Source organism: Phascolarctos cinereus, unplaced genomic scaffold (genome assembly GCF_003287225.1).
Source record: "Phascolarctos cinereus isolate Bilbo 61053 unplaced genomic scaffold, phaCin_HiC Scaffold_726;HRSCAF=1367, whole genome shotgun sequence".
Taxonomy (NCBI): domain Eukaryota; kingdom Metazoa; phylum Chordata; class Mammalia; order Diprotodontia; family Phascolarctidae; genus Phascolarctos; species Phascolarctos cinereus.
The window spans coordinates 65,499,539-65,511,900 of NW_027556098.1; the positions used below are offsets into that span (position 1 = coordinate 65,499,539).

General features: G+C 36.1%; 1 protein-coding gene across 1 annotated transcript in view; it reads left to right on the top strand.

Moving 5' to 3' along the window:
- CFAP47 (cilia and flagella associated protein 47) overlaps positions 1 to 12,362 on the top strand; it is an 890,592-nt gene that overhangs the window by 111,669 nt on the left and 766,561 nt on the right. Inside the window, 2 exon segments of the mRNA XM_078146130.1 lie at positions 1,555 to 1,699; positions 9,048 to 9,139. Coding sequence (XP_078002256.1) covers positions 1,555 to 1,699; positions 9,048 to 9,139 — 237 coding nt within the window.

Sequence of the window (12,362 nt, forward strand, 5' to 3'; positions counted from 1 at the left end):
CTACACACCCCCACAGTTTACTTTCTATTCTCCTTGGGGCAAGAGGGAATGCTTTAGAGAAAGTGGCCAGCACCTCAAGAAGCACTGGGACCATATAGGCTCACCTTCCTCCACGCTGCCCTTCCTCCACTTCAAAGAATTCATTCTGATCCAATATTGCCAGCTATGCCAAATGTAGGCAAGGCCTGATTTGGGATGATCTGACATTTCAGTTTTAGAATTGGAGTGAAATGAGGCACTTGAAGACCATCTAATTAAGTTAACAAAAATAAGTTTACTTAGCCAGATCATGGAAAGGATACTCAGTAAGGATAAATCATTTATTTACTTGAGTGCAGTTTTCCTGACTTTGTGCTGTCCATGTTGGCTAACAATAACCAAGGGAGATCCACCCTTGCCTGACTTTTGTACTTAGCTCACCAGGAAACTATGGGAATTGCCCACCCCTTAGTCCCTTGAGCCAATTAAATGCTAGGGATGGTTTGAATTCCTAAAACTAGTTCAGCCTAGATGGCAGGTGTTGCTTCTACCTCAGAAGTGAAGAATTTGGAGGTGGTATTTAGGTCTAGGAGATTAAAGACCACCTTTGTTTGTTTGGAGACTGATGAAGTCATCAACCCCATTTGTTTTGCCACCCTCCCCAAGAATATAAAGCTTTCTTATTTTGATTTTCTTTTTTTCAGGGTGGGAGTAGGGAATGTGCTATCTAAAAATCAGAATTAAGTGATCATTTTCAGTTATGCATTTTTTTATTAAAACCTTTGATTTTGTTCATGTTTACATCTTACAGCTAGATACATGCCATTTATTATCGGTTTATCACAAGGGCTTATCCTAAGTCTGTAGCACCTTGTTCACTCTACAAAGTGGTTCATGATCAGTTAGTTGCGTGAGTTTATCACATATATTTCAACAATGTAATCATTGATACTCATACTGTGATTTATAGATCTCCATGATTTTTCATGATTATCATTACTTGTTGAGTGGAAAGAACAGCCCAGATGTTTGAAAAATCTTTTCTGTCACCATCTACATTGTCCCTTGATTCTACCCCACTGCCACCACCATAGGTCTAAGATCTTACCATTTCTTCCCTAGCTTACTGTAGTAGCTTTCTAGCTGGTCTTCCTTTCTCCGTTTTCCACTCCTACAATATTCACTGTGAATTGTTGACAGTTTTATGTTCCTACCACTGCTTTCATCATGTTACTTTTTTGTTTATTACTCTACAATAGATGTAGGGTAATTGTACATTAGTAACATCCTTTTAAAAATTTGCTGTATAATAAACAATATTAATGAAAAATGGTGTCATTACAATTTGTCTCTTTAAAATGAGCAGATTGGAATTTATATAATGAAGCATTCTTTGAGTAATCCTCCTCCATTACATGGGTCCTAACAAACCCTCTTTTTTTGGCAGTTATACTTTTGAGCATATAATATTATTGAAATGTGTGATAATATAATTTTAAGCTTGTGTGAGCTGTTAACTTTGTTTCTGTATTTCCTACTTTTGACTTTTTGTTTTATTTTATTTTTAAATTACAGAGTTTAATAAACTTCCAAGGTGTTTATGTTGGCTCTACAAAGGTTATTCCATTTTTACTAAATAACAATGGTACAACACGTGCCCGAGTGGAATTTGATTTATCAAACTATAAAGATTTTACATTGGAATTTAAAGACCATGAAGGTATTTCTTTTTACCAGAATGACATTGTTAAAGAAAATTTGAAACTTTTGAAAAAAAATTTTTTACCAATAAATTTAAATGTTGATACAGTAACTTTCTTAATGACTTTAGAATAGCATTTTGCCCTATATTAATATGACTTTTCTTGAAGTAGTAGTTATTTTGCCTTTTCAGAAATAGTTTTTGACCATTTATTATATGCAATGCATTATGCTAGGTACTGTAGGAGACACAAAGTTTAAAAAGACATGGTCCTAAACCCTTTTGGTTATGGTGCACAGTCTAGAATGGTTTCATCTGCAACTGTACATCAATCTTAATTAGTATCAGTACAAGTTTGAGAGTAAATATTTGATTGTTAAATTGGAAGGTACAGATGAAAGAATCAGGATAGAAAAAAAATCATGACACTGAAAATATAAGATTCAGGAGGGAAAAACAGCATTTTAAACCCAGGTCGAAAAATAAGCCTTGGAAATACAGAATAATGGAGGTTTAGTGAGAAAAGCAGTTTGTCTGCATAAGATCTAGGATTTTTAGATAAAATTGAAAACTCAATATTTAAGTCAGAAATGTAATGTGGCAGCCAAAAAAAGCCAATGCCATCTTGGCCTACATTAAGAGAGGCATAACTTTGAAGACTAAGGAAGTGAGAGTGTATCTGTACCCTCCCTTGTTCAGAACTCATCAGTAGTATCGTGTTCAATTCTGGGTACCATAGTTAAAGAAGAAAATTGATAAGGGAGACAGAATCCAGGGGAGGGTAATCAAGCTAGGGAAAAGCCTTCATGTTGCATGAAGATTGGTTTAGCCTGAAAAAACAGAAGACTTATGAGATATGTGATTTCTGTATTCACGTATTTGAAAATGCTGTCATGTAAAAAGAGGCATTAGATTTGTTTTGTTTAGTTCCAGAAGACAGAACTAAGGTCAATGAGTGGAATTAGTAAAGAGACAAATTTATGGTTGATTCCAGGAAAAAATAACTTTCTAAAAATCTACATTTTCCAAATGTGGAGTGGGATGCCACCAAGGAGAGAGGTGGTAGGTTCCTTCTTCTTGGAGATCCTCTACCAGAAGCTGGATGACTATTTCATAGTTGTGGTATAGTGGGAGTTCCTTTTGTTTATTGATTAGGCTAGATGGTCTCTGAGATCCCTTCTAACTCTAAAATTATGTGATCCTATGTATCACATGATTATATGTATTTGGTAAACTTAACTGTTGAAGACAGTTTAATTGCAAAGGTCAGTTGGTACATATATTCAGAAAAAAAAACAATTGTAATGGCTCAGCATTATTTTGCCATTCCTTGTAAGAATGATTGAGTATGACATGTGACTCTGTTTGAAGTAATGGCTCTTTCTCTGTCTGTCTGTTCTTTTACTATTGCTCTGTGTCTATCTGTCTCTGTCTCTCTCATTTATTTCCCCCTAGACCTGTGATGTCTTCAGTGTAGAGAACCTCCTGATGAGGGAACTCTCTATACCAATGCATATCAGCAACTATTAGAGTCTTAGAGAATTACCCAGAGGAATAAGAGGTTGAATGATTTGACCAGTATCACACAGCCAGTATACATAAGAAGTGGGAATTGATTCCAGATCTTCTTCACTCTGAGGTCTGCTCTGTCCACTGCTTTATATTGCCTCACAAAAGACTTTGCCCATAGACAGTATTTAATCTGTGTTTGCTAAATTGAATTTGTTCAATCTTTATTTCATTTTTTATCAGTTCTTTTCATTTCTGACTGCATCATTTGTTTGTTATAGCTTTCATGTTTCCAGAGGGCAATAACCATGCCTGTCTAATTCGCTTTTTCACGTTATTTAACCCAATATTATGCAGTTAATTGCTTACACTTGGTAGAAACTTGCTAAACATTTTCTTTATTACATCATTTTCATTTATTACATCATATCAAGGGTTATTGGCAAGGGTTACTGGATTAAAGTGAATTGGAGAGAGTAGCCATGGAAGTGGCATGTTCAGGAGGGCCTGAGTTTAGAGATGCTACCAGTTCCTTTCAGATTCCTGGAGTTTTGGATGTTGGAGAGAGAGGCAGTTTGTAGTATGATTCTAGATACCTAAACATGCTTTAATGGTTACTTTTGAATGTTTCTTTAAATTAAAGATCACAGAATTTTAGAATTTGGTGGGAACTTAGCAGCCATAGAGTCCAATCCCCATATTTGAAAAGTCATCCCCCTTTGTAACATATCTGACAAGTGGTTGAAAATTTCTGAGAGGAAACCTGCTGTCTCCTGAGAAAGCTTAACTTTTGGATATATATCTAATGTCTAATTATTAAGAAGATTTTCTTATATATCAAACCTAAACTCACCTCTTTTCAGCTCTCACCTAGTGCTCCTGGTTCTGCACTCTGGGGCCAGGTAGTCTTATCTCTAATAAGTCTAATCTCTTTCCCAGATAACAGCCTTTCAAATACTTGGCTAGTTATAATCACCCCTTGAGATTCTCTTCTCCAGGTTGACTATCTCTAGGTTTTTCAACTGATTTTTCTATGACATGAATGTAAAGACCTCACAGTCCTGATCACTGTCCTCTGGATGCTCTCTGGTTTATCAATTTTCTTCTTAAACTATGGCACTCAGAAGTGAACCCAATATTCTAGAGGTGGTCTTAGCAGGGTGAATCACAGAGGGACTAACCTTCTTATTCCTAGAAGCTATGCCTTTCTTGGGACAGCTAGGTGGCACAGTGGACAGAGGGCTGAAGTCAAGAAGACTCATCTTCCTGAGTTCAAATCTGTCCTTCGACACTTATTAGTTCTGTTACCGTAGGTAAGTCACTTAACCCTATTTGCCTCAGTTTCCTCATCTGTAAAATGAGCTGGAGAAGGAAATGGCAAACCGCTCCAGTATCTTTGCCAAGAAAACCCCAAATGGGGTCATGTAGAATTAGACACAACTGAAAAATTATTGAAGCCAACAACAAAACCCCCCAAACTCCAGTGGAAGTGTTATCTCATCAAAGTTGGATTGTCTCCAACAGTGCAGATAGCAACCCGTAATAACTAGCATTTATATGGCACTTTAAGGTTTGCAAATACTTCTCATATATACTTTCATTTGATCCCCATGCCTGCTCATTCTGTGTGATTCTTTGTCTCTGTCCCTTCCTCCCTTCAACAAGTTTCCAACGTAAGACTTGAGTCAGAGCTCATTAGGTTCTCTTGACACTGTAAGGATACAAATAGAACACACGTATTATCTGTGTGCATTCCTTGCCATTTGACCAGCTCATCTTCTTTTCTAAATTACATGTTTATACCACTTCCCCAGTGTAATTCCTTGTTTATAATGTGTGACAGTCTGCCTATGCCCACCGCATGTAACCCTTTAGGTGATTTTAAGCTTTATTTCTTTGGATAGTGGAGTGTTCCAAGACTTGTTGCCAAAAAACCTCACTAAAAGCATATTGGTGTTAAAAAGATGGGTCATTGCTTCAGAGAGAAATGTGGTATCAGTAAAAGCATAGTGCAGTTTCCCAAAGGGAATCCAGACCTCTCCTTTTCTCCTGTTCAGTTATGATCTAAATCATTTTCCATTTGTCATGTCTATCTAAGGCATACACTGATTGATGCAGTTGTTCATCAAACCAGAGAACTGACATTCATCATTCTCTTGGTGTTCCTCTATAGATCACTGATAATTTTGGTTCATTGGTTGAGTCAAGAGAGTTGGAAAACTATTGCTCCCCGTTGCCACTTCTAGGTTCTTCCCCTATCTCCATCACTCAGAAACTTATCTTTTGAGGTTCATAGTATCCATATCTACCACTCAAATCAAAATCCTGGTAGATGCTCTCTAAAGACCTCCAGGGCACTCCCCTTCCTTCTTCTATGAGTTCAATACTTGGCTCATAATTTTTCTCTTCTTCCCAACTTCTGCCCTAATACTAGGGTATTTCAAGATATATATTGTCTCTTCCTCAAACACCCTAATCATTTAATTCCTCAGTCTACTCACTTCCTATAACTTACTCCTCCATTTCATCTCAGCTGTTTACAAAGATGGTCATATCCTTGATGTTTCCATCACCCATGAATGCCTTCATGTTTAACAAATTACAAAATTCTCTTATCTGACCATAATATATTGGCTTTCCATCTCTCTCTCTCTGTGCCTTCCCTAACCAAACCCTATTCTTTGTCCATACCATGATGTTCAATCCCTCAGTCCTTCAGTTCTCTTCCAGGCCATCACCCTTCCATTAGGCACTCTCTCCTCTTTTCCCCGTCTTGAAACCTTGATGAACCAATTCAACTCCACACTGTCATCTTCTTTTTATTCCATAGCCTCCTTATGGTATCGTCATTTGTGCCTTACCAAATCTTAGCCTTGGATCACTCTCACCATCAACTGTTTTACCTTCTACATATGTACTGCTGAATGAAGGTGGAGAAATTGTACAACTGTTCTGACCAAGTCCACTACAAATTTATGTTATACAACCTCAACTGGTCCTTCATGGCTCCTGGGCAATCCTTCTATTCCTCCCTTACCCTTATCAACTTACTATCCAACTCTCCACAACAGCATTTCCAAACCTTTCATCTCTCCTCAAACCTTCTATAGTCTCCTCTCCCCCATTCTATCAGCTGAGAACTCTGTTTCATATTTTACAGAAGAAAATTTAGACTTTGTCATGAGCACCATTTTTTTCTCTCTTCATTATCTTATATCACTCAGATGCCTTCTGCTATTATTTCCATCTTCACCCTTGTCTCACACAAAGAGGGACCCTTTACTCCTTACCATGGCAAACCCCTCTATCTGCACAAGTGATCTCATTCTATTTAGTCACCTCTAACAAACTGCTGCCCCAATCAATCTCTCCCTGTCTACAGGCTCTTTCCTTATTGCTTATAAACATGCCAATGTCTCCCTCATCCTCAAAAAACCCTTACTTGATCCTTCCATCCCAGGTAACTACTATCCTCATCTCTTCTTCCTCTTGTGGCTAAATTCCTTGAGAAACCCATCTACAATAGATGTCTCCACTTTCTTTCTTCTTATTCCCTCTTTAACTCTCCACAGTGAGGCTTCCAATGTCATCATCCACCAAAACTGTTTTCTCCAAAGTTACCAATGGTGTCTTAATTTCCAAATCCAATAGTCTTTTCTTAATTCTCAGTCTTCTTGACCTCTCTGCAGCCTTTGACACTATCAATCCTTCTCTTTTCCTTGATACTCTCTTTTCTCCAGATTTTGGGACATTACTGCCTCCTGGTTCTCCTCCTATCTGATTGCTCCTTCTTAGTTTCATTTGCTGGATCATCATTCACATCAAGCCCTCTAATCTTAGGTTTCCCGAAGGGAAACTCTACTCTTCTCTACTGCCTTTATACTACTTCATTTGGTGATTTCATCAGCTCCCATGGCTTTAATTACTATCTCAATGCTGATGTTTCTTAAATTTATCTCTCTTACCCTAACTTTTCTATCTGCTGACCTCCAATCTCTCATCTCTAATTGCTTTTCTGATATCTCAAACTGGATGTCCAGTTTCAAATATCCTAATCTCAACAAGTGCAAAACTGAACTCATCTTTTCTCCTAACCCTACCCCTGACTTCCCTATTACTATTATTGAGGGCACCACCATCCATCAAATCCCCTAGGCTTGCAATCTAGGTTTAAGCCTTAATTTCTCGCTATCACTCATCTCTTATATCCAATCTGTTTTTAAGGCCTATTGATTTCACCTTTGCAACATCTCTTAAACACACACCTTTTTCTCCTCTGATACTATCATCACTTTAGTGCAGGGCCTCATTACCTCACACTTTGCTATTGTAATAGCCTGCTGGTGAATGATTTGCCTGCCTCTCTCCAATCCATCCTCCGTTCAACCAACAAAGTGATTTTCCTAAAGCACAGGTCTCTCCATCTCATTGCCCCTAACCGCCCTCCACCCTAAACTCTGGTGGCTCCCTATAACTTCCATGATCTAATACAAAATCTTCTGTTCGGTGTTTAAAAATCCTTCATAATCTACTTTTCTAGTGTTCTTAGAATTTACTTCCTGCCATATACGCTTTCACTTTTGGCATTGACTTCCTTGCTGCTCTGTGGCCACCCTGTTCCATGTTGTGGCTCTGGGCATTTTCTCTAGCTGTCCCCCATTCTTGAAATGCTTTCCCTCCTCACCTTTATCTCTTCCCTTCCTTCCATTCCTTCAATCCCAGCCAAATCTCATCTTCTGAAAGAAGCCTTTCTCAGCCCTTCTTGATTCTAATGCCTTTCCTCTCAATTATTTCCTATTTATTCTTTTTATAATTTTTATGTATATATTTGTTTGCATATTATTTCCCAAATTAGATTTCATTCTCCTTGGAGGCAGAAGCTATCTTTTGCCTCTTTTTGTATCCCCAGTACTTAGCACAATGCCTGGCAAATAGCAGGTGCTTTGTACGTGTTTGTTGATTGATTTTTGGTATCCTCTCCCTTAAATATCTTATAAAATGATCTCTCATTGCTTTTAAGATTGTGTTACTTTGATCATGGATTTGTCCTTGTGGATTCATTCTGGTCCAGTGGCTCTTCTAGTCTATATTGTCATATAACACATCAGGATTCATATATATATTGTACACATTTGTTTGCTTGTTGTCTCCTCCATCAGATTTGAGCTCTTTGAGGGCATGGGCTGTTTGCCTCTTTTTTTGTAATCTCCAGTGCTTAACACAATGCATAATGAATGCTTATTGATTAATTTACTGACATTCATCATTTTCTTGGTTTTCCTGTATAGTTAATTTATAATTTCAATCATTTGTGTTTGTTTAATGTTTTCTTTATTTTTTTGGAAGATTTCTTTATGACTCCTCTCTTCTTCTACCTACCAATGCTCCACACATCAAAGCATTTCTAAAATTAAAACCACTTTCATGGAGCTTTCCTCAGTTAATTATGGGAGAACAGATTTCCTGGCACCATGTAGTACGAAATTAGAACTCCTATAGCTGCTATACAGATCTTTACCTCAGTTATATATTTATTCTTGTGTTCTACCCTTTCATGCATTTAATCTTCATATATTTGTGATATGTTTATCTAATGGATTTTTTTTGTTTGCTTATATTTTATTGATACATTTTACCACATTTATGTGCATTAATATTGATATTTTCATGTTTTAAGTTCTTTGACTTTAAGGACTTTCTGTGTAATGTACTTGTATGACATACATGTACAGTAATATAACATTATGGAATAATTGTCTTATTATTAGGATGAGATTTCTCAAATTACCAAATTATACTTTTTTTCCCACTTTATTTGGCTATATTTGATAAATGCATTTTTTATAATTCTGAACAGTCTTCAAAGACCCTATATTTCCTTATTCATATGCTGTGGAATTAGAAGAAAAGACATCGTTGGAATGTGGACTGGCATTTTCTCCCAAAGAAGTAAGGCTTTTGTTAATCTAAGTCAAATCTAAATTATTCACAACAGATTTGTTTGTGTTCTAAATCATCTGATAATCCAAAAATTTGTATTTGTATTGGAATGTATTTTGTATTTCTGTTTAGTATGAGCATGTTCAGCACACTGAGAATTCCCTTAAAGCAAAATATTAAAATCCTGCTGCAGAAACCTCACCTAGGAATTGTTATGAAGATTTTCCTTTTAGTCATCCTGCATTCGTTATTCAAATATTTTCCGTGTTTGATGAAAACAAAACCCTTCTGAAATGTCTTTAATACATCAGTGGATTTACAGTTTTGCCCACATATATAGTCTTTCCAAAAGTACAGATTGCAACTCATTCTATACCTTTTTATCTTAGGCAATTTTTATCCATGTACTCTCATGAAATCTGTAAAAAAAAATTAAGTTTTATTTTTCCAAATATAAAGCATTTATTTTTTTCATTCTTATTGTCCTCCTGCCTTCCACTGCGGGAAGAAAAAAACCTTTCTAATAAATATTCATAGTAAAGTGAAACAAATTTATATATTATACATTAACCATTTCCAAAAATGTATGACTTATTTTGCATCTTGAGGCCATCACCTCTCTCTTAGTAGGTAAACTTAAATATTAGGCATCTGGTGCTCTGGTTGTTCATTGCACTGATTAGAGTTTTTAAATTTTCCTAAGTTGTTTATCTTCACAAGGTTGTCATATAAACTGTTTTCCTGATTCTGCTCACTTCACTTTCCATTAGTTCACACAGATCTTCCACTGTTTCTTTGAAACAGTCTCATTCATCATCTCTGATAGCACAAGATTATTCTATTAGGTTCATATTCCATTATTTGTTCAGTCATTCCCAATGGACACCTTCTTAGTTTTGGCAATACCAAAAGCTGCAATAAATATTTTTGTACATATGGGTCTGTTTATTCTTTTTGTGATCTCTATATGGTATAGCCCTAGTAGTGGTATTGCTAGATTAAAGGGTATACAGAGTTTACTGTCTTTGGGGGCATAGTTCCAAATTACTTTCCAGATGTCAACAAAGTGCTTCTTTTCAGCATCCTCTCCAGTGTCTAATTTTCTTCTTTCCCTTTTTTTTTTTGACAATTTGCTAATCTGATGGGCATAAGGTGAAATCTCAGAGTTGTTCTGATGTTGATTTCACTATTTATTAGTGGTTTGGAGCATTTTTCCACATAACTATTGATAGCTTGGGTGCTTCCTAAATTTTTGAAAATAATTTGTGGAGGTTCCTTTATAACTCATTTTATTTCTTTTTCTGAGATTGGGTTATTTAAGATCTCTATCTGGTCTTCTGTCAATTTAGGATATATTTTTAGATGGTATTCCTCTGTTTATTTTGTGTTCTAAGTTTTGTTAGTATATAGTTATATATAAAATAGGGTCTGATTATCCATTTTATTTCTTCTGTTTTTCTTGCAATTTCACCTGGCTTATTTGGCATTTTATTGATTTGATTTTCTTCCTTCTTTTTAATCAGATCAGCTAAGAGTTTATCAATTTCTTTAGTCTTTTTTTTTAAACCAGCTTTTAGTCTTATTCTTCATTTCCATATTTATTTTTTGTTTCTGGCTTATCTATTTTTACTCTAATTTTTAATATCTCCTCTTTTGTATTTATTTTAGGTTTGTTCATATGTTGGCTTTCTAATTTTTTAAATATATATTCAGTTCATTAATCCTCTCTTTTTTCTATTTTATTATTGTATATTTGTAGGGATATGATTTTTGCCCATGGACGGCTTTAGCTGCATTCTAGAAATTTGACAATGTTGTTTCATCATCATAATTTTCTTTCACATAATCATTAATTGTTTCTATGATTTGTTTTTTGACCCACTCATTATTTAGGATTTCATTGTCAAGTTTCCATTTCGGTTTATGTTTTTCATTTGTGTTTCTTGAACAATTGACCCTTCTTATTGCTGTATAGTCTGTAAAGGATGTGTTTACTGTTCCTGCCTATTTACCTTTACTTGCAATGTCTTTATTTTTCCAGCCCCTCCGTTTCATTCTGTGTATGTCTTTGTTTTTAAATATGTTTCTTATAAGAAACAGATTATAACATTTTGTTTTCTTATCCAAACTGTCACTTTTTTTGTTTTATTGGCTATTAATTCATTAACATTTAAAGTGATGAGTGTAAATTTTATATTTTCATCTACATATTTTTAATTTTTTCAAGTTATGATTTCCCCTCTCTTCTACTATGTACTATGTCTTTTCAGTTACTTTAATTTAATCTTTTAAAAACTGACTATTCCCACCAGCTTTCTTTTCCCTCACCCAAACCCTGCTCTCCTATTTTTTATCCTTTTTCCTTTGGAGTTTTGCTTGTTAGATCCCATTTCTTACCTGCTTTTATTTGGTTACTTAATTGCTCCCCCCCTTTATTTTCTCTCAGCCAATGAGAACTCCCCTCCTTCTCCTCCCCTCCAACTAGTCTGTTTATTAGCTTTTAAAGTTATTTTTTTCTACTTGTCAGAGAATATTTCTCTCCCTCACTCTTTAAACTATCCATCCTTCTCTTTTTGTTTGCTCTAGACCCTCATTCTCTTTTTCACGTCCCCCTAGGATTATCTAGTCTCTGTCTTCTCTGCATTTCTCATGGCATCAAAACTTTCTAGATACCCATTCTGGGTTCTTCCCTCTATGCAATTTCTGTCACTGCTTTGTTGAGTTTTCTCCTTAGCTTCTCCTTTTCCATTGTTTTTCACTCTTAGAAAAACAGTTACTATAGGATATAGAGAGGGCACTTATCTATGGCAATACCATCTCTCCATCATATCCCCTATCATGCAGCTCACTTCTCCAGGCCTTAAGGAGCTCCAACATCATTCCCCTCCCCATCAAAGCATGCAAGACATATGTTGTCCAAGCAATACCTAGAGTAAGGCCCCCATCTCCCTTGACAGAACATTTCTCTTTTCCCATAGAAGCATTAATAAGCGTCAACCCCTCCCACCACCAAATTAAGGCTTTACTCTTCCCCTTTTCCTGCTTAAGTGCCTTCCTTTACCTCCTCACTTATAGGCTCTCTTTTTCTTGAGTGACCTTCTCATTGCTAGCCCTTAACTTGGCCAAGGCACATCACATACTCCCCTCTATCCTGCTTCTTCCCTCTAGCCTCCCATTTTGTAATTTAGTCCCACAAAAAACATTGATTGGTGAGGTGCCATGGAGTTTAGTC